The sequence below is a fragment of the Lepisosteus platostomus genome, chromosome 4, assembly GCF_059453375.1.
Source record: "Lepisosteus platostomus isolate fLepPlt1 chromosome 4, fLepPlt1.hap1, whole genome shotgun sequence".
In the NCBI taxonomy this organism is placed as follows: Eukaryota; Metazoa; Chordata; class Actinopteri; order Semionotiformes; family Lepisosteidae; genus Lepisosteus; species Lepisosteus platostomus.
Genome location: NC_142614.1, coordinates 12,420,925 through 12,439,494, shown reverse-complemented (window position 1 = coordinate 12,439,494; position 18,570 = coordinate 12,420,925). Strand labels below are relative to the sequence as shown.

The window sequence follows — 18,570 nt, the reverse complement described above, 5'->3', positions numbered from 1 at the left end:
CGCAGCTCGTTGTCTTTAAACACCAGGTTGACCGTACATGAGCTGGGAGGCACGGGCTCCAGGTGTTGCAGTGCCAGAGCTGGCATCTCAGCTATGTCGAGCAGCAGAGTTGGGCGGCGCACTGTAATCAACAGCACCCCACAACCTGTCGCAACCGGCCCCGCCACACATGCCCGGCCCCCCCCACGCTGGAGAACACAGCTGTCGGACTGCAATCCCCTTCTGCAGCCAGACCTCGAGTTCTAAACCCTTCTCTAGACCAATATGTGCCTGTGCGCGCTGCGTACGAGACAGCAGACCAAGAACAAGGGAGTAATTCTGGACAGGGGTCCTTCTGTGTGGAACTTGCATGTCCCCTCAAGTCAACTTGGGTGCTAAAAAAAAAAGTCTAAAAATAGCATATGGAATCAATAAAGCAGGTCTTTTGGGTGAGATTTAGTTATCTGAACACTTCTTACTAGGTAATTTAGGGTGAGTTGCAAGACTAACCAGATTATGACTACATGGCAATAGGGGTTCCCAGTCCTGGAGAGATTCTTCCCAGATTTTTGGTCCAATAATTTGTTTAATCAGCTTTTAAACATGTAGAATGTCACTTTTAATGCATTAAAAAAATTCCCAACCTCTACACAGGAAAAAATACGAAATGTGCCAATCAGGCAACATATTGGTTTCAGTCTACAATGGGGAAATGGAAGCTGAGCTGGAATGATAGGCAGCAGGAACGAGGACTGGGAAGGCCGACGACAGTTCTCTCTCGCTGGGTCATGGGGATGACAAAGAACAGCTGCCCATCACTGCGCAGCCCAACGCAGCACCTGCAGGTCTGCACTGAGCAGGCCGACTTGAGCTTCGGCAGAACAACCCAACACCAGTCTGCAAGACTGACAGAGGATGAAGACGACGAGAAGGCAAAGCTCATTACCCGATCGCACAATATCAGGAGAAAAGGAAAAATAAACTGGCCTTTATTGAAAAGTGTAAAGCAGGAAGGGGAGCATTTAAACAAAGTACAGGGAGAAGCACCTGCCCCTGGAACTGCTGGGCAGGAGCGCTGTCACAGCCTGGCAGCAGGGGGCGCTCAGGAGAGAATCTGATCTTTTACCTAAATATTAAAAACATGCTGCAGAGGTTATAGTAAAGACACCTTCTCAAAGAAGCCAAAGTTCCATTTACACAAGAAAAACATGCCTAACAAAGACTGATTATCACGTATGTACAAGTCTGGCCTCTCACAGTCTGAGCTGCAGGGGCCGAGGTGAAGCACCGGTCAGCTACAGGCCTGCTGGGGCCGTGATCTATGAAGAGACAGTTCTGGTGCAGTGTGCTCGCTCTGGGCCGCAGAGCCGCGAAGAAAGTCCTCCACTCTAAGGCGCTGGCCAGCTTGCAGGAGTCTACACAAAGGTGATGCGGGTGCGAGCCTGGTTGACCTGCCACACATTGAGCTCCTCGTACTCCTCCAGCGCAGACTCGAACTGCACAGGAGTGAAGCCCTTCGACACGCAGCGCTGCAGGGCATCCGCAAACCGCACGCTGCGCACCCCCTTCTCCGGGACCATCTCTCTGAGCGCAGCGAAGATCACGTCCGCCGGCCGCTGGGCTCTGAGGGAGAGAGAGGGGTTAATACAGACACACTGAACACTACAGTCCATTACCACTGCACTGAGAGAGAGAGGGGTTAATACAGACACACTGGACACTATAGTCCATTACCACTGCACTGAAAGAGAGAGGGGTTAACAGACACACTGGACACTACAGTCCATTACCACTGCACTGAGAGTTAATACAGACACTACAATACAAAGCTGATATGAGCTACAGACTTTAGTCACAATCTTGGTTCTAGGAGAACTACACATCCCTCTTGTTTTCTGAACTACTTTAAACTACTTGACTGTCCCAGTAAAAGGCCTCACTAGTCCAGATGAATGTGATCTGCAGCTTCTGACTGAACATTCCCAGTTAACCTGCCTGGAGTACCCCTGCGCTGTCCGTACGACAGCGTTGCAGAGCGGAGCTGAGTTACCTTGTGCTCTGGTTCTTCTCTGCTTGCAGCGAGTCCTTGGACATCTCCATCAGACGCATGGCCTCGTTCACATCCTCCTTCTCCACGGTGTCCACCAATCGCAGGCGAGCCTGAGGGCCAGGGGGCGGGACAGAGCAGAGGTCAGCAGGGTGTTGGAGCACTGCTCTCCCTCTTGTTACCCATCTCAGTACAGGCAGCATTATAGCCAGGCACAGGAAACTGCAGCATTTCCACCACCTCTAGCAATAAACCTAGATTTCCCCCTGAGTTTTCTCCCATTTGGAAGAGCAGCTCTCTAACAGCTGATGAATACTTTTCCTTCTCAAGTCCAGCATTGCAGAGAGAGGACACTTCCTTGATACAAAACACTGTTTCTGAAATTTGAAAAATCCCTCCAAAGCAGAGCGCAGTGGGACCTCTGTGGCCCTCGTCATGCTCAGCCGCTGCCGCGCAGTGCCAGCACTGTCAGACCGAGACAAGTGCAATGCCCTCTGGGATTGCCGGCAATTGCCCAAGTCTCCGCCTCTCAACACTGGCTAGTCCCAGATTGGCTGAACTACCATCAGCCAATATCTACTACCTATGCCATTGGCTGAAAGGACCTCAGGAGGCCTGTTCACCTGCTGCAAAGATGGAATTGCTCCCCACATCATGTTTCCACTGTGCAAACCAGCAAGTGCGACAATGTAATGCCCCCCCCCCAACTTCCCCACAGGTGGCCAGCCTTCCATCAGGTCAAGGGCAAAGCAGGAGTGATCTGTGTATTAACCTCCACTCCCTTCTCTCTGTGAGCACAGGAGGCTGGAATTCCTGCTTTTGCTGCAGCCCAAACAACTCTGCAGATGCAGGGTGTGACCCGGCCTCACAAAAATAACTTCCAGGACTTGGATGCAAAGCATCTCATCCTTTGGAATATTTCTCTCTCAGACATTATTTTAACAGGAAACAGATGATAATTTTTACTCGGGCAGGAACGTATTTTCTGCTGTTTGTGTTTTTTTTACACTGCATGCCTGGTGTTTACATGGATCATCACTATCACTCAGTGCCAGGACATCCCAAGGAACAGATCAACTCAATCAACAAGCCTATCTGCTCGCTATTTAACAAGTGAACACGGCACACGTGCGCAGTGAGCAAGTGCGTTCTGCAGCCATATAAACTCTACTGCCTGCACCAGGACAGAAGGACCTGCCCACCTGCAAGAGCAGTCCTGCTGGGATACGAATTTCTTCAAGGACGGCTTCTTGGCGTCTCAGAAGCAGCACTGGATGGCGGCCGGGGTCTGACCACAGCCTGGCAGCAGGCGAGAGGAGGCGGCACCAGCCACAGTCAGTTTTGCATGGGTTTGCACAGCGGCACTGACAGGCACAGGCTGACTGCAACCCTGCAAAGCTGACTGGGACCCGCAGGGCAAGAGAGAGAGGGAGAGCCTGCAGCAGAGTCCAGGCAGCACGCGGGTCGAGGACAGGGAGGCTGCCACGCACAGCACACAGGGAGACACAGCACCTAACAGGGGAGTGCCAGTTCGCCCCAGGCAAGACAACCTGTTCCCCTTAATAAACGGGAATTATATTAACACAAATTAGCCATCTTCTTAGAAAAGGTGCATCAAGTCCTAAGCAGCAGCTCTCATTTGATCAAGTAACTCTGAGGCTTAAGCAGAGCTTCTCCTAACCCTTGTGTGAACAGCTTGTTTTGTGTCGTCTGGCGCCCACCAGTGGCTTCTCAGGAGAAGTGCAGTGCCTCTGTGTGTCGGGAAGTGCTGGTTTTGCAGTAGGCTCTCAGGTTAGCTACCTGCACAAACAGCACTTTGGGCACCCAGGGGCCGTTCTCCTCTGAAGGCTGCCGCGCGAACCTGCGTCTTGGCCCTGCTGTGCAAGAAGTGCTCACACTGCGGTAGGCTGAACAGAGGAACTACCTGCACTGTAAGCACTTTAGCACAGCGAGGACCCCTCAGGCCAGTGCTCGGCTGCTGTAGATACTTGGACCTCACCGACAAGCTTCAGTGCACCAGACCTGTGCTTGGGCTGCATGGTCTGACCGGCACAGAGGCACGTCTTACCAGTGCAGTGGACAGGCGGAGGATGGACAGCAGTGTGCGGGCAGAGGTGAAGGTCATGTCCTTGTTGGTGCGCGCCTCCTTCCTCATCTCCACGTAGGCGGCCGTGATGTAGTCTGCCAGCGCCTCGGGCACCACAGGCTGCTTCTTCTTACACAGGGCGATGTAGCGCCTAGCAGAGAGAGAGAGAGCAAGAGAGAGCTGACACTCTGGAGTCCACACTGAGGACCTGCTGCCCCTACCACCACTCCATAGGCGACTGGTAGAGAGACCTGATGCCCAGGAGTTAACACTGGAGACCTGCTGACCCAACACCTGGTCCTGCCCCCCTAAGGGAGCAGAGCTGAACATCTCATTTCCCCAAGAAACGTTATTGGCACTTACTGCTACACCAGACCCGGCACCACGGGACGTCGCCCCCTCAACTGAACTGCCCCGCCCCCTCAGTTTTGGGCAAAAGGATTTTTGAACACTTTCGCTTAACTTCCACCCTAAAAAATAGTTGTACTTTGTCAATGGTCAGATAACGACACTAACCCCAAATCCACAGTTACTACATCAGACTGCTTGATGCGCCTGAGGGCTATTCATTCAGGAAACGGCACCTATTACATAGCTTCTACATTATTGGATGTCAACATTATTACGATCTTGTTTGCTCAGGTGGACCGATTCCGTGCAGTAGTTTATCCTTATACCTTACAATCATTATATAACCAGGACTGTAGTTATAGAATTTTGTGCTTTCTGTTTGTTTTACAACTATTTTTTCTTAACAATTCAGGACCTCGTTACCATCGTTGTAGCTGCAAAAATGAACACTTAATCTGTCGCTCCAGGCAATAATAACCGCGAGAGTGCTGATGAACGTGAAACTGTACTTCATTGCTAAATATCTGATTGCTTGTCGTTATCTTCTATCACGAAGCACTAATCAGTGGCACGGTTGAGAGATTTCACTTGGGTAGTTGCAACGGCTCTGTTTCAACAGAAATATCGCCACCCCCCTCAAACTTCCACACACTTCCCTACAGATTTTTCCCCTGGTGCCGGTCCTGTGCCAAGCTCCTCGGCTGAAAGTTGTGTTTTCTTTCTTCTTTTTATCAGCATGGAATAAACCTATTACTTGTTCCTATACTGCTTATTTGCATGATTTACTGTCCTAGATGGGAAGTTTGCTTTGCAGGAAAAAGACATAACAATAGAGAATACAGTTCACAAGACATGGATCCATTAACAAAAAAAAAAAACACACATGTACAAGATGGAAAAACAAGTTAGAAGCCTTAAATAATCCTCAGTCTAAAATATATAAAGTTGGATTAGCAGCAAGTAAATGGATACTGAGCAGATTAATAGCTGTACTAGATATCAAAATCGATGCCCCGTTAGCATTGGTCATGGCAATCCATGATTATATTGGCCTTCCGCACTGTTTCGTACAGATGTCTGCCAGCTGTAGCAGTTGAGCATTTGGACTGTTCGACTCCGTCTGTTATTTGAAGTCTATCAAGTTACTGCTGCTTCCCCGCTACATCTGTGGCCCTGGCCAGGACCGCAAGCAGCACAGGTCATGTTCGTTGGGTGGCTTTGTAAGGAAACCGAGGCCGCTGGCCTGGAAAGCTGTGTGCGAGTGAATTCGGCTTCGGTGCGCCGTGCCCCAATAGGTTCTGCCCCACTCCCCCAGCCTCACCTCATGAGCTTCATTTCGATGGGGGTGAAGTGGGAGGGGGGCTGGCGGCAGTGCTGGTGCACGTAGGTGATGTGCTGGGCCAGCCGCAGGTCGCCCTCGCGGTCGGGCCGGTCCTGGATCAGCCACAGCAGGTCGAAGCGCGACAGCAGGGCCGCCGGCAGCTGGATGTTCTGCTCCACCGTCTTGCGGGGGTTGTAGCGGCCGTACGCGGGGTTTGCTGCCGCCAGGATGGAGCAGCGCGCGTTCAGGGAGGTCATGATGCCCGCCTGGCACGGAGAGAAAAGGCAGCTCAGCCAGCGGGCGGGCGGGAGAGACCGGTGGGGGCAGGGCAGCGCCCCAGGGGCAGGTGAGTGACACGCACCTTGGCGATGGAGATGGTCTGCTGCTCCATCACCTCGTGGATGGCGGTGCGGTCGGCGTCCATCATTTTGTCGAACTCATCGATGCAGCACACGCCCTGGTCCGCCAGCACCAGCGCCCCGCCCTCCAGGGTCAGCTCGCCCGTCAGCGGGTCCCGCATCACTGCCGCCGTCAGCCCCACCCCGGAGGAGCCGCGACCTGTGGTGTACTGACCTGGGGCAGAGAGCGGAGAGAGACTGGAGGGTGAGTTTGGGGAAGAACGAGGAATTTAAAAGGGGTGGGGGTCAGGACAGAGAACTTAACACCCCCAAACATTAGTGTGGAGCAGCTGCTAAGGACCTGAACTTCCAGCTATAGGGTGCTGCGGGGTTCAAATCCTGGGCGAGGCACAGCTGCTGTACCCTTGAGCAAGGAGCTCCTTGACGGCTTCAGTAAAATACCCGGCACTGTCAATGTCTAGAACCTTAGCAGCTTTAGATACAAGCTTTGGTTCTACACATCTGTAATGATTCTAATAGCAGGAGCTTGAGCAAGGGCTGAAGGAGAGAGAATTGGGAGTGTGGGGTTCACAGGGGGTGGCCGGTCTATACTCACTGCGCGGGGCCAGCCGGTCAATGTAGGACAGCAGCTGGGACTTGGCCACTCCGGGATCGCCCATCAGGCAGATGTTAATGGTCCCTGAGGATGGAGGACACACACTGTTACACAGAATCCCTCAGTCTCCCCCACAGTCTTCCACTAAGTACGTGTCACAAATACAGCGCCCTCGCCCCCCCAGCTCACCCCTGATCTTCATGCCGCGGGGCGCCTGCTCCACCCCGCCCACCAGTAGCAGCAGCAGGGCCTTCTTGACGTCTTCGTGGCCGTAGATCTCAGGGGCGATGGAGGCGGCCAGCTTCTCGTAGAAATCCTCCTCTGGAAGGGAGGGACAAGTCCTGGTCAGCAAATCGCATACAAGGCTCTGCATGGCTTCGCCCGAGTTACTATCGTCCTACTTTCCATGTCGCTTTTCTAAAACTGGTCTGCTGTCTGTCCCCCAAGCCCCTATGGGTGACAGGGCCTTCTGCTGTGATGCCCCAAAGCTCTGGAATTCTATCCCTAAGGAAATCAGAGTCACCTTCTCTATACTCCTTCATAACTAGATATAAAACCTTTACTTAACAGGTTCTGTTATTTACCCCTACCGTATTCAGTACCCCCCTCTACCGTCTCCTACCATTGTGCATTTTCTTGTACATATCTTGTGTATTTTTTGTTGTTGTTCTGTAAAGTGCATCATGAAGCCTCCTTTAAAGGCTTAATAAACTTGATTATATATAATTTTCCCTCCACCACACACTGGACCCCGTCCTCTGGGACCCAGATGTGTACCGGCACATGAGCTCTGAATCCGATTTTGGAAAGCACCCTTCACGAGTAGCTCAGGGAACAGGGGAGAGCACTGAGAACCATTCCGGCACTAAGATGCACAAAGCCTGGCAAAGAGGTATGTTAACCATGCTAGTATGGGGACATACCGCACAGAAACCAGGACAATACAGCACTGCAGAAATTAAAAGTATGGACCCCTACTGCACCTGTGATCTGTCGCAGCTCCTCCTCGCTAAGCTCCTCAGTGCCCAGCTCGTCGTCCTCGGTCTTGTTCATCATGACGATCCTGTGGGCCTCCAGGTACGTCTCTGACAGCAGGCCCTGAGAGACAGGGAGGGGCCTTCAGTCACGGCAGTTAAGGTTTTGCGGGGGAGACAGCAGCTGCTGCACCACACGAGAGGGACCCAGCCTGTGGAACTGACCTGCACGGCCTGCCTGAAGCCGCTCTTCAGCTGGGGCAGGAAGATGCCAGAGATGGCCACATGGTCCCCGGGCTGGGCCAGCCGAGTGTTCTCACCGCGCACAAACACCGTCATGCTGCGCGGGATGTTCCCCACCGGCACCTGGTCACTCTGTTGGCAAGAGAGGGGTTAATACAGACACACTGACTGACTGGACACTCCAGTACATTAACACTGCACTGAGAGAGAGGAGTTAATACAGACACACTGACTGGACACTGCAGTACATTAACACTGCACTAAGAGAGAGGGGTTAATACAGACACACTGACTGGACTCTACAGTACATTAACACTGCACCAAGAGAGAGGGGTTAATACAGACACACTGACTGACTGGACTCTCCAGTACATTAACAATGCACTGGGAGAGGTTAATATAGACACACTAAACACTACAGTACATTAATGCTGCACTTCAAGAGTCAGGCTACTGTATTGCACCAAAACTCCACGGTGGCAGAGGTATCTTTTGTGAACTGTGAACAACTCACATGCTCCTGAATCCTGAGCTCCTGGAACTTGATGAACTTTGACCCACGAGTCTGTAGGTAAAGCCGCCCTCCTGACTTGTTGGTGACACAGTCCTGACTGGGGCACATGATGATCGGCATGAAGGAGGAGGACTGGATCTGAGAGAGAAAACGGACACACAAATCATTACTCTCCGAGTTAACGGGGACACATCGGTGTCCAGCGTCCAGCACAGAATCCCTCAGCGTTGACCAAACCAAGGAAAACTCATGCAGTCCTCAGACTAAACAATTAGAAGTGTTTTGGTGAAGCTTAGTTGCTTCTGCACTATCATGCAGAAACATTCATTGCATCACATATGTGAGAAACTGGAGGGATTGCCGCCTGGCTGTGGTGTACTGCTTCTGCACGAGTGATTTAGCGGAAAGACCTGGCTCTGTAAAACCAGCGCTGTGATGCTGAAACCCTCCTCTATGCAGCAGAAACGCCACAACCTGTCAAAACCACATGGCCCCTCACACTCATTTTGTCATTCTCAACACTCTAAAGCCAGCGGGCACGTTGTGGGCAAGTCAAACTAAACTCTCCTATCTCGATTGAAAACAACCTCCTAGTTTCAGTCCTAAATGGACTGATTAACAGATCCCTCCCCCCAGCACCACAGTGGTATGCTCCCCCACTCCCCTCTCCAGTCTCACCGGTTGGTACGTCTCTGCGCCACACTGGTCACAGGTGTAGGTGGCGACCACCATCATGGGCTTGACCTCCGTCGTCCGGGTCACTATCCCGCGCACCGTCACCAGCTTCCCGATGCTGTCGGCCTTCACATCGCGCACCCCTCTTGGTTTCATCGTGCTGGGGGGCTTGAAGTACACCTCGCTGAGGGAGGGACAGAAAGAGACGTGGAGGAGCTGGAGCAATCCAGGCAAGCTATAGGTGGAAGGCAGTGTACACCCTGGATGGGAGGCCAGTGCAGAACAGGGCACACACAGACACACACTCACACCAAGGTCACCTGTACAGGAGCCTATTGTAACCAGCATGTCCTTAGACAGTGGGGGGAAACCCATGCAAACACAGAGAGAACATACAAACATTCTTCCCTAAACATAATCTAATACCAGAACTCTCTCACTTCCCCAATCAGATCAGCTTCAAATGGAAACCCAGAAGAGCTGCAGTCAGTGTTAGATCTCCTGTAATAGCCTCAGTAAGAATCAACCTCTCAAAATGCTTTTAATAATGTGATGTCTGTATGTGTCAAATAACCTGTTAATTTTCTGCCTTGGCAACACTCCCTCATCAGTCGTGCCAGTAAAGCTCTTTGACTTTGAGAGAGACGAGAGGCAAGAGGCTTCCTCGTTGAGAGGGGGAGAGAGGTTGGGGGCGCACTACAGAGCACTACGGGGGAGAACGGGAGGACGGAGACTTACAATCTTCTCATCAGCTCAGGCGGGTACTGGTTCCGGGAGTCACGGGTGTCGCTGGGGTCACGACCTCTCTGCTCCATGAGCAGCCGGTGCTCGATGTAGACGTCCAAGGAGTCCTTGGCCACATGCTGTAGAGAGAGGGGCGGTCAGCTCACTAGGCCACTCAGGCCGGCTCCCCCCATCCCGCACACACATCTCACTGAGGGCAGACACAGGACCTCACCTCTCTCTCCCGGTACTCGGGCAACAGCTCGTGCACGGCGTCGGCAAACAGGCCGGCGTAGCGGCGCGTGTTCTCGCACACGCTCTCCACCAGCTCGGGGTCCTCCTCCCCGACATCGTCCAGGTCGATCACCAGGGACACCTGCTCCCTGTGAGCCACCGACACCTGGAGAGGGAGGGAGAGAAAAGGACAGGGGGCACTGAGGCACACACAGGCAGGACTGCTCCAAACACACGCCACACCACACAGCAAGCACCGAACATGCTTCCAGATCAAGGGGAAGTAACGCACTGCTGCTTCCTCCATTAGAAAAACTGTTCAACTGCAGTTCAATTGTACTCAACAAGTTCTGCAGATCATGTGGGCAAAGGGGAGAGGAGAAAAAACCCCAGTTGGGGAAAGGAAGCCTCTGGGGGGCTCTGGACTGCCTCCTCCCCAACTCCAGGTAAATAAGCTGTGGATCTCACGGCTGTCAAATTTAAACACATTTCTGATGACCAAAGCAGAGCACGTAAAGGTCACAGGAGACAACTCCACTCAGGCAACGCTCCAGTGCAAGTAGGGGGAACCCCAACCTAAGCAGATGGGACACAGGGCTGCCAGTGCAGGTAGGGGGAGCCCCAGACTAAGCAGATGAGACACAGTTCACGCGCTCCAACAGCTAATCCTGATTAGCTGTACAGCATGCCGTGGACGTCCACACCCATCCCCATGCCCCGAGCCCTCACCAGCTGAACGCCGTACTTGAAGACCTTCTTCCCAGCGTCATCCTCAGTGTAGAACTCCTGCAGGAACTTCCTGCACTTCTCTGGAGGAAGACAAGACACAACCCTTAAAATGCATTTAAATGCAATCATGACACTTGTCTGGCAGGACTGAAAACAGAAAGCAGCAGGCGTGGCCTCAGGCCTTGCATAACAGCATCAGAACTCAAATTCGAAGTTCACAGTAGTTTCTGAAAACCCTGTCTCACCAGAGGCAGGACTTCAGGGCTGGAAAACTAACTGTGGGTTAGAGGCAGGGGCAGATCTGAACTCTTGGGGGTGATTTTGGAAGAGTGTTACCCTGTGTCCCAGCCAAAAGGGATTTTCTAGCACTGCTGCAGAGGTTAAAGAAGCAGACAGAGAGAGCGGGGTCAGTGCGAAGGAGAGACACTGAAGCCACACCACACAGCTGGGGCACACTAACATGTTCTGGCATCACTATACACCCGTGCGGCACAGCTCTGAACGCCTCTATTGGATCTACAGGTCCTCCACAGGGACGCAGAGGACCAGGCCCAGCTCCCCCCGCCACCAGCGGCCTCTCCTCCAGCAGGGCTCCGAACAGCTTTCTAAGCCTTTAATCTTGAAGACCACTAATCTGGTGTCAGGCGACGGGACCAGCCCACAGCAGGCCAGGCTTCTCCAGCCCACACTGCAGACACTCGCTGGCTCCACGCACAGGAGCCCCCCAGAACTGTCCGATCGGGCTGGCAGAGCTCACGAGCCATTGCTTTCTGACATTCCAACCCTGCTGGCTCCAGAGAGGGTCCAGCATTCACAGCTCGAGGACACCCATGCTAACCACATACGCCTCCCTAAATCATGACACCATGCTGGGCAGTTGGACAGCCTAGACAGGCAAACTCATCACAGCAGTGCTGCCGAAAGCACAGCTCTCAACTCACAAAACACAACAGCTATCGCACACGACACAGAGCGGCGGCGGCGGCGAAACGCATGCTGACAACGCAACATCGGGAAACCGCGCAGAGGAGCCACGGGGTACACGCGTGGAAGCGGCTCGTGCAGGCGCAGTCGGCCTTGAGTGACAGCCAATCCGCGCACCGCTCCAGCTGTAAACAAAACCAAGAGCACGTGACCTCCCCTCCCCCCCCCGTGACACTCCACTCTACAGCGCTACCGCTGCTCCCAGCTCCCACTGAGCCGAAATCACGGACATTCAGTTCACAAACTCAAGAGACTGCTCCTCTGCGCGCCCCGGAAAATTATCCCTTACATGCAGTGGAGTCACACATCTTTTTAATATTACAGACCTGGATTTAAGTTTTCTGCGTGGACAAATTACAATGTCCACTAAAATACAACGCGTTCGCGGCACAAGTTTTTCTGAAAATAAGATCTACATAGGCAGGTTTCCATATGAACAAGTCCACAGAAAAGTTACAAGACTGCCTATTAACTACTCTAGAGTAGTACAAACGTGAACGGCGCCGTGCATTGAAGCACGGCAACATAAACACTAGTTTAAACAGTATTTATTCATAATTAAAATGTCAACAACACAGCCCGCCTGTCAAAAATGTCGAGTCTCAGATTATCCCCCGGACGAAATAATTCAGCGAAGCCTCGGATACACACCCTCACAATCTTAAAGCTCCACTGCGCGTCTCCAGAAGACCCCCACCATCACTACCAATGGAAATTTACCACGAGAAGCCACCCACGCGCAGCTCTTTCACCCGTTCATTTCACTTTCGGTTTTAAAACAGCCCAACTAGACTCCCAAAGACAATCCCGCAACGGCAGCTTTCAACAGAGCTCGCCCGCGGAACAAAAAAAAAACACCCACACGCAGGGACAGCGAGGACCTCCCCACCCGTGACCGCGCTGATCTCTTTGTTGGAGAGGGAGTCGACGTCCACTAGTAAACAGTGCCGCACATGGCGCCCACGAACTCCAATCCACGGCCGTTCTTCCGTCTTTAAAACTGAGCCCGAACTCGGATCGGGGAGGGAAGAGAGCCCACCAACACCGGGACAAACACACACGCGGACCTCAGACATTGCAGCTTCATCAGGAGCGCGGTCGCCGGACTCGCAAACCACCCCACGCCCGCCGCACGGAGCCCGGCTGCCCGGCACCTCCCTCGCCGCGCTTCCTCCGCCCGCCCAGCCGGCCGGCCGGGGACAAGGGCGGCCCCGTGGCACCGAGCTCTCGCCGCGACTCGGGGCTCCTTCCCGGCGCTGCTCCCCACGCCGCGCCGCCGTCTCCTCACTCCTGCTTTTGTAAACAAAGAAGCACATGGCTGCTCGGCCTCGCCACCCCCTGCGGGGCTTCCGCGATCCCTCCGCGCGTCAAATAGTGCCCGCTCCCCGCTTCATCCAAGAAAACATCACCCCAACCACGACCACCACCCCCGCGTCTCAGGCCTCCCTCGCCTCACCCCGACCCTTCGCGCCACGTAATCCGGGAAAGAAAAATCAAGTTCGCAGGAGAATCACACCCTTACGCGCACGCACACTGCACTACAAACCCCTGCTCCACTCCGGGCGGATGTGGCCGCTCTGCGTGCTGAGCCTTTCACGACAGCGAGCGCGTCATCACCCGCCAAGAGCCCCGACGCATGACGTCAGAGGCGCAGCTGCTCTCGAGCGTCGCGCGCGCGCACGCCAGACTCCTGGAGGTGGGGCCGCGTAGCAGGGGTCGCGCGCGCCTGGCGCGGTTCTCCACCAGGAAACAAAAGCAGCGGCCGAGACGCGACCCCGCCGCTGCAGAGAGGCAGCTGGAGCACGACACACCTGCCCACTCCACCTGTCTCCAGAATCTCTCCGCTTCCTAGTCGAAAGGCTCGTTCAGATTGCGTAAGAAACTCGGTTGTTGAAAGGCGGTCTCCAAGACGATAAAGCACAAATCCAAGAGCTCCAATTAACCCTAACTCAATTAAATAACGGAGACCTATAATGAATAGACTCAACAAAAGTTTAATTTGATTTCTTTCTGGTTCATTCCTAAACGTAGTAAGTTTCCTAAATGCAGTAAGGCGCCATCCAGCCATTAACAAAGTTAATGCGGTTAAAATCTCCAGCCTCCGAGAAGGAGCCCAGTGTGGGCCGGGGGTCGGGGAAGGAGCTGAGCTGCAGGTTTGGGGGACCCCAGGACCAGGGAGCCCCCAGAGTACAGTCCAGCACATGCGCTGGTGTTAGACTCAGACATTAGACCTGCCTCCAGCACCAGGAATGCTCGCTCTCAAGGCAGGGACATTACAAAGCTCTGAGCTGAAAACTTGGTCTCATCACATGAATCAACTGGAAGAGGGGTCACAGAGCACCTGTGCTGGGGTCTCCCAGTCTACCCAGCTGCCTGCTCCCACCCCTCTCGCAGCTGCAGCTGCCAGTGAAGTGGAGAGCGGTAGTGAGGAGGCAGCCTTCAGCCTGGGCAGGGCCTGAAGAAGCCTGCCTCCACCCCCTCACCTGTCCCGAACCCCAGCAAGGCGCGGCGCGGCACCCCCCACACCCGCGGATGTACCCGTGCAGATGGTTCGGAAGGTCGATTCGCTCGGTCTCTCAGGTCCGTCAGGCAGGCAAGACGAGTCGAGCCAAGCGGCTGGAGACGGGAGAGGGCTCAGTCCCGCAGAGACCGAAAGCAGGAGAGTGGAAACCGGAGCCGAGGGCGACACAATGAAGTGAAGCGAACAAACTCTCTCAACAAGGAAAACACACGGAGCTCTTGTGTTCGCTGTAAGCAGGCTTGGGAAAGAATTCTGCTGTTTAGCTTTTAGGAAAACTGGATATAGCAATAGGAGGAATGCATAATGATCATTTGCAAGGTTCAATAATGTACACAGTTTTCAGCTATTCATGCAAATGTATCCTAGAGTAAAGAAAATGATGTCCTGTTTTATGACTTTCAATAATCCCATACAGCTTCAGCCAACAACCTTGACTTGAGGTGTCCAGAATAAGAATTTAAGAATTGTCATGTAACTTATTTTCTTACCTTTCCATAAACAATGTGCCCTTTGGTGAGATGTACATATTGTAAAATAATGTCCTTTTTTATTTAATATCTAATCAACTAAGAGAAGAGATCTGAGGTAATTCGGTATAGTTAAATGTTTTTTTAAATATTTTACTCATGTTTTGCTGCTCTGTACCCAGAAAAGGCTACTGTACTTCACTAACGGACTACAATCTCATTAACTGAACTGTCAATATACATGCCCTCTGGGATTTCTTTTATAAAAACAATCTTTCCATCTGGAAGAAGGGAACTCCCAAGATGACCAATTTCACAATCTCCTGTTCCATTTTGCTTCACATATGATGAAATCTAGATTCAGTAATGATTTCTCAGCTTGTGGTGTTCAGTGGTGCTGTCATTGGGCGTAAATATGTGAAAGGGACTGATCTAGTTTGTGAAAATAATGTTAATGCAAATACATTCAGATGAAATACAAGCTACTTTGTAGTTCATCTGGGTTGGGTAAACATGTACTGAGCTCACTGGACCAGAGAGGGTCCGAGACTACGTGTCCTGAGAAAAAAAAGAGAAAGATCTTATCAACAACAGTGATGTGCAAGAATAAGTGTTGTTATTCTACTACAAATAAAAGTAGGTTAAAAATGCATCAAACCTTTTGTGAAATATTTGGATACTTTTTGGGCATATCTGACTTTAAATACATTTACCCTCAGTTTCTCAGAGCATCAATATTTGTTCTTGAGGTACCCCAGTATGCTACCTCTTCTGATTAAAGGGTCCTCCTAAGTCAGTGGTACCTCCTGCAGGCCTAGGGGTCCACAGCCCTTCGGGTTTGACAGATCTCTTTAGCTGGAAGATGCTCAATGCTACAATCAAATCAAGAATGAGTTCACACCTGTAGCTGAGAGCCGTTCCGAAATGAGTTTGCAGGCCAGGCCCACAGCTGTCCCCCAGTCTCACACCCCACACCCGAAAACAAGAGTCGCAGCTCTGTGCTCTCTATAGCGGAGTGGTCACAGCAGGCTGAGCAGGGCCCTGCATAGTAATGCAACTGAAACAGTTCAGTCCTCCTGCACAGTTCCTTTGGTCTGAGGCAGGAGTCGAGCAGATCAGCAGTTAAATTACTTTTAAACAACAAGCAGGATCCTTGAAACACAGGATGAGGCCTGTGGCCTGGATGTTGCTGGTTCGAACCCGGGACAGAACACTAGCGGAGCCCGACTGGGTTGGCCCATGATCTGACAGGGGGGTGTTTCTAACAGGTCCTCATTCATAACATTGACATCAGTACTATCAGCTCACACACAGCACAGCCCATGATAGGTGACAGGTCAGAGAGTTCCAAAGCCAGCCCCGTCCTTAAATGCTCCCAATCCCGAAATCTAAATTCCTCCAAGCCTGTCCTGGAAAGCCACTCTGCCAGCAAATCGGCATTGGTGCTGCCTCGCTAGCTCAAGGTCCAGGAGCCAGCGCCACAGAACCTTCCCCCTCACTGGGCACTGACGAGCCAGCGATCAGCAGGCCCTGAGCAGCACCCCAAACACAACTACAGGGGAAAGCTTCCCCCATCGGGTGCGGATGCCAGATCAGCGCTCTAGTGCAGCCCAATCCCATCTGCATGGAGTCTGCGTGTCCCCCCCCCCCCGGTTGGAGAGTTGCCGTCAGGTGCTCCAATCCCCTGCCACCCCCTCACCCCCCAGTGACCTTTCACATATGAACCCTGCCCTTTGCCTCCCTGCTGCAACTCTGAACACAGGCATGGCCATGCACAAGGGTGACCAGACACCTGCTGCACCCAGACTCAGGGGTTTGCCCCAGCGCCAGGTGGAGAAGCTGGTTCCCATTTCTTCACATGGGTGGAATGGCAGTAAAAACAGACATTTTGGCTCATCTGATCCATCATCACCTACTGATTCGGATCAGAAAGCCTCCTGGAACTAGATCTGTGTCTCTGTAGTCTTGCAGCCAGTACTGGAGTCCCCAGCACGAACTGCCTCTGACATCTCCCCCTGGGATGGTTCAGATGATCTAGTGAGCCTGCCAGCTCAGATCTCTGTGGGAGCTGGAAGGAAACTGAAGCACCTGGCCAACACTCAAGAACCTAAACAGAACATGCAAACTCCACACAGACAGGCCCCAACAAACCAGAATCGAACCTGGGACACCGAAGCTGTAATCAGCAAGTTCCCGTGCCACGCCTTCAGCATCTGAAACAGACCGACCAGCTGGGCAAGGAGCTGTGCCGTAGCTATGCTGAAGGCAGGAACTGGAACTTCCTGTTCAAGATGCAAGAGTCTCTGTCTTCCTAGTCTCCGGAATAGGAAGCACAGCTGCCCGGAGCGCACACTGCACAGCCAGCGGCCCATCCTGTACAAAGCCCATCTCTCTGAACGTACTGTCCCGCCTGGCTTCAGCAGTGCAGGGTACAAGCGGGACGGGACGGGACAGGAAGCCATCACAGGACCTACAGGCGCCCTTTCGAGAACGTTCCGCAAACTGGCGAGAAGGAAACGAAAACGGACACATCGCCTACGACCGGCATCCGTATAACGCGTAGGCCCAGCCGTCGGCACTTCCCGCAACCCAGCGGGCCCGTCCGCTGCGTCCGCCGGGGTTAAAGGTCGCCCCTCCCCCCGCGGCCATGTGCGCCTCGCGCTGAACTCTTTGTCTCCGAGTTCCATCCGGGTCGCAGCCGGGAGCCGCTGCGGAGCCCACGGCCACGACACGGAGTTCGTGCAACAGCTGTTGCTTCACTAACGTCACGTCAAGCACGGCCACCCGAACGTCTCTGGCATTTTCACAGTCCTACAGCTGAACGGGACACAGACACAGCTGCCCAGCCCTGTAGTTTAATGTTAAACACCGAGGCGGACTGGCGCTCTCCACTGCCCAGCGCCTTGGAGATGTGTCGCATCATACACTTCAAATGAGCACCCTGAAGACGAGTTATTTAAGTACCGACAGGCGCTGGGCACGCTGACAGCAGAGCTTATTCTCCATATTTTCAAACCAGCCTGATCCGTGCACGGGTGGACCGGCGCCTTATCGAGTAACGAGCCCATTACACACAAAGGCACAGAAACTCACCCTTCTCCGCCTGGTAGTCCTTAGGAGGCATAGCTGCTGGAACCCGACGCGAAGTCACGGGAACGGGCAAGAAGAAAATGGTTTAATTATACGTTGTGAAAATAGCGTGTCTTTCTCGAAGAGTCCAGCCGCGGGGCGACTCGGTACAGAACGGCTCACGGTCTCCCAAAGCCCTGCGAAAACTGGCGCCAGTCCGGCTCCCCGCTCAGCCAATCACCGCTCGGGAATTGAGTGACGTAGGCAGGGTTCGCGAGTGGCGCGAAAGCCTTGGAAGCTAGGATGGCAGCCAATCAGAGAATCGGGAACCGCCTCTGGCGCGAAAAATGTTAAAAACAAAGCCGGAAGTGGGGGGGAAGATGGGTGTAACAAAGAGAAAAACGGGATAGAAATTATCATAATAATGGAATAAATCCTTAAAGCGCAAGTATATTTGTAAATTCTATTTTAAGTATTTAGGATATGATACATAGAACGGAACACAAAATGTACAGTTCATATAGATATATTTCTTCCACCCCCGTGCCATTGTACAAATATCCCAATGGACTCGTCCTTCACAGAACAGGCTTTTTGGCGCCAAACCTTTTTCCCCTTATCCTGTAATCAGTGAATTAATGACAACTGCTGTCACAAGTGGACGGGTAGTCTGTGGACTCTCACATTGTAAATAACGCC

The 18,570-nt window shown here is 52.8% G+C and overlaps 1 protein-coding gene across 2 annotated transcripts; it reads right to left on the bottom strand.

Moving 5' to 3' along the window:
• Positions 1 to 952: 952 nt before the first annotated feature.
• mcm7 (minichromosome maintenance complex component 7) lies at positions 953 to 18,093 on the bottom strand. Of its 2 annotated transcripts, none has more exons than XM_088628517.1 (15): positions 17,896 to 18,093; positions 10,831 to 10,910; positions 10,103 to 10,267; positions 9,883 to 10,007; positions 9,148 to 9,328; positions 8,470 to 8,607; positions 7,938 to 8,087; positions 7,722 to 7,836; positions 6,928 to 7,059; positions 6,739 to 6,822; positions 6,146 to 6,357; positions 5,785 to 6,050; positions 4,095 to 4,263; positions 2,030 to 2,139; positions 953 to 1,602 (listed from the first exon to the last, which is right to left on the bottom strand). In XM_088628517.1, the coding sequence occupies exons 1-15, from the start codon at positions 17,924 to 17,926 to the stop codon at positions 1,395 to 1,397; spliced, it is 2,166 nt and encodes a 721-aa protein (XP_088484643.1). In that variant the 5' UTR covers positions 17,927 to 18,093; the 3' UTR covers positions 953 to 1,394. The 2 variants fall into 2 exon arrangements, with proteins under 2 accessions (XP_088484643.1, XP_088484642.1); XM_088628516.1 differs by lacking the exon at positions 17,896 to 18,093 and adding an exon at positions 12,704 to 13,269.
• Positions 18,094 to 18,570: the final 477 nt, after the last annotated feature.

Coding starts and splice junctions, on each gene's coding strand:
- mcm7 (XM_088628516.1), bottom strand. CDS start 13,130: ATGTGCTTCTTTGTTTACAAAAGCAGGAGTGAGGAGACGGCGGCGCGG. Junction 7,837..7,937: donor GCTTCAGGCAGGCCGTGCAG/GTCAGTTCCACA, acceptor CCTGTCTCTCAG/GGCCTGCTGTCAGAGACGTA. Junction 6,051..6,145: donor AGACCATCTCCATCGCCAAG/GTGCGTGTCACT, acceptor TCTCCGTGCCAG/GCGGGCATCATGACCTCCCT.